Below are 2,887 nucleotides of genomic sequence, written 5' to 3'. Positions count from 1 at the left end.
ATTCAATCCATAACAATCCACAACATTTCTCCTTTTTTAGACTATGCCCAAGAAACAACAGATCAACAGTTTTGATATGCATTGTTCTCCAACGCCTTATTGCAATTGTTAATTACTGGAGATTTGGTGGACCTGATGCTCTGAATCTGAAATGCCAGGACTTTGCTTTTGCCTTATGACCCGTGCAATCCACAGGGTCAAAATTGACAGGCATCCATGAAAGTTTTTGTGAAAGTTCTATGAATAGTAAGAATCCTGTATTTCACAAACAAACCCTTAAACCTGACTCTAACTAGGCTCCTGGTGAGTCTTGCATTCCCTGATGGAGCAGCTTCCACATCCACCCCCTGGAGACATCACCCTGGAGGAAAGAACCCAGAGCAATCTGCAGGTGACAAAGGAACCCACTCTACCTCAGAAACTGAAGAATCGACCTGATTTCTATGGAAAACTGGTTCTACCAAATACCGTAAAGCTTTCTGTGAGCTACCTCTAAACTAAAAAAAAAAAACTAAAGAGGCTAAAAATCAAAGTAGAAAGTTTATGGTCAAGAAGGATCAGTGTCAGGTAGTGGAACAAGCAATGCCCTGGAGTTATGACACTGCGGTTTAAATTCTAGCTCCCGCACTTGCAATTTATTGCCTGTGACAAGCCATTTTAACTTTCTGAATCACAGTTTTCACATTTCAAATGTAAAATAATAATGGCTGTTTTGTTTATATCAGGAGTATTATTGTGAGGAATCACTAATATGGAAATTTCCAACACAGAATAAAAAAAAAAAATTCCAACTCATGGCTACCCCACACGTTACAGAGTAGAACTGCTCCATAGGATTTTCTTGGCTATCATCTTTACAGAAGCAGATCACCAGGCCTTTTTCCACGGTGCTGCTGGGTGGGCTCAAACCACCAATCTTTCAGTTAACATCTGATGGAAAACTTCTTGTGCCACCCAGGGGCCTCCAACATGGAATAAGAACTCCATAAATCTAATAGTTTTCACAGAATCACTTTCTTTCATGGGTCAAATCAGTCGAGGACCTTGTTTATAGGAGAGAGAAAAAAAAAAAATTACTATGAGAAGACACACAAGGAATTGTTGAAGTACCTGGGAATGTTTGACCTGACGAGGAAAAGACTAGACAAAAGTGGGGCATTACCTCTATCTGAAAGAGCAATTTGGCTATTTTAACAGGCAGAATTGCTCAAAGGTAGAGCGGCCAAAAAGTCCTTTCACATAAATATTGATACAGGGCCCTGCATCTAGAAACTCTGAAGGCACCATTTGCGAGGCAGTCTGTATAAATATCCCTGCCTGGAATTATGCAGAGCACAACCTGAGCTGTGTAGAAGAGACTCCAACATCACTTTGAGGGACTGGTCCCTTCCAGTCTAAATAGTCTAAGATTCTGTAGTCTTAAAGAAAGTTCCAGACAATAAATAAGTGAACTTGAAGAAATACTGATCCAAGGTACAAGTTCAATAGGGTACAGGAGATAGGAAAAAGGTCTCCTCAGTAACCTTCAGTTGCAGATTTTTAAGATGATAAACATTTTCTTATCTCTCTGGGCAGAGAGTATCTGAGATATTTGCCTAACATTTGACACTGAAGTTCTGGAATCTTTAATCCTGTTCCCCTCCACAGACCAACCAGCTACACTGAGCCCATGGCCAAGAGAAATCTCACCACTGTGACAGAATTTATTCTTGTGGGCTTCACTGATCACCCTGAACTGGCCGTTCCTCTCTTCCTAGTGTTTCTCGGTTTCTATCTAGTCACTCTTCTGGGGAATGTGGGGATGATTGTTCTAATTCAAGTAGATGCCCAACTCCACACCCCAATGTACTTCTTCCTGAGCCATCTTGCCCTCTTGGATGCCTGCTATGCCTCTGTCATCATTCCTCAGATACTGGCCACGCTGGCCACAGGCAAGACAGCCATCTCCTATGGCCGCTGTGCTGCCCAGTTCTTTTTCTTCACCATCTGTGCAGGCACGGAGTGTTATCTGCTGGCTGCAATGGCCTATGACCGCTTTGTTGCCATTAGTAACCCACTGAGCTACAATGTGGCTATGACTCCAGGTACCTACAGGGGCTTACTGGCTGGGGCCTATGTCTGTGGGGTATTGGCAGCCATTCTACGTACCACATGCACCTTCACCCTCTCCTTCTGTGACAACAATCAAATCAACTTCTTCTTCTGTGATATGCCACCCCTGCTGAAGCTTGCCTGCAGCAGCATGACCCAAAGTGAGATTATCATCCTCTTTTTTGCCAAATCCATGTTCCTTGCCAATGTTGTGTTCATCCTGGTCTCCTACATGCTCATCATCAGAGCTATCTTGAAGGTGAAGTCTACTGGTGGTCGGGCCAAGACTTTCTCTACCTGTACCTCCCATCTGACCACAGTGATTCTCTTCTTTGGGACACTTGCCTTCATGTATGAGAGGAGTAACTCTGACAAATCCCTAGAGGAGGACAAGATTGTGTCTCTCTTCTACACTGTGGTCATCCCCATGCTGAACCCCTTGATCTACAGCCTGAGGAACAAAGATGTGAAAGCTGCATTCAGAAAAGTCACTAGTAAACTCCAGGTACCCAAAGGATGTAACTGTGGGTGAGGGTACCTCATCCTGACCCATCTTCTCCCCATATCTTCATTCTCTGATGGACATCAACACCATCCAATGCTTGCCCTGAGGAATGGATAATAGGTGGCTTTCAGCCACACCTGGGAAGTAGCCAGAAACTACCAACCCTGTGAGGAAAACCAAGTTTGGTAAAGTTTGTTTTGATGATTCCCTTCACTCCCTTTTCTTCTTTTTTTAGCTCACCTTCCAAACTCTCAGGGTTCGAGAGCTACTCTCTGACACCACAGAGCTATA

General features: G+C 43.6%; 1 protein-coding gene across 1 annotated transcript; it reads left to right on the top strand.

Annotated features, from left to right (window-relative positions):
• The first annotated feature begins 1,669 nt into the window (after positions 1-1,669).
• On the top strand, positions 1,670-2,623 carry LOC126080583 (olfactory receptor 9I1-like). The gene has a single exon (XM_049891776.1). The coding sequence runs from the start codon at positions 1,670-1,672 to the stop codon at positions 2,621-2,623; it is 954 nt and encodes a 317-aa protein (XP_049747733.1).
• The last annotated feature ends 264 nt before the right edge of the window (positions 2,624-2,887 follow it).

Source organism: Elephas maximus, chromosome 7 (genome assembly GCF_024166365.1).
Source record: "Elephas maximus indicus isolate mEleMax1 chromosome 7, mEleMax1 primary haplotype, whole genome shotgun sequence".
NCBI classification, from domain to species: domain Eukaryota; kingdom Metazoa; phylum Chordata; class Mammalia; order Proboscidea; family Elephantidae; genus Elephas; species Elephas maximus.
This window is presented reverse-complemented; position numbering and strand designations above follow the sequence as displayed.

Coding starts and splice junctions, on each gene's coding strand:
- LOC126080583 (XM_049891776.1), top strand. CDS start 1,670: ATGGCCAAGAGAAATCTCACCACTGTGACAGAATTTATTCTTGTGGGC.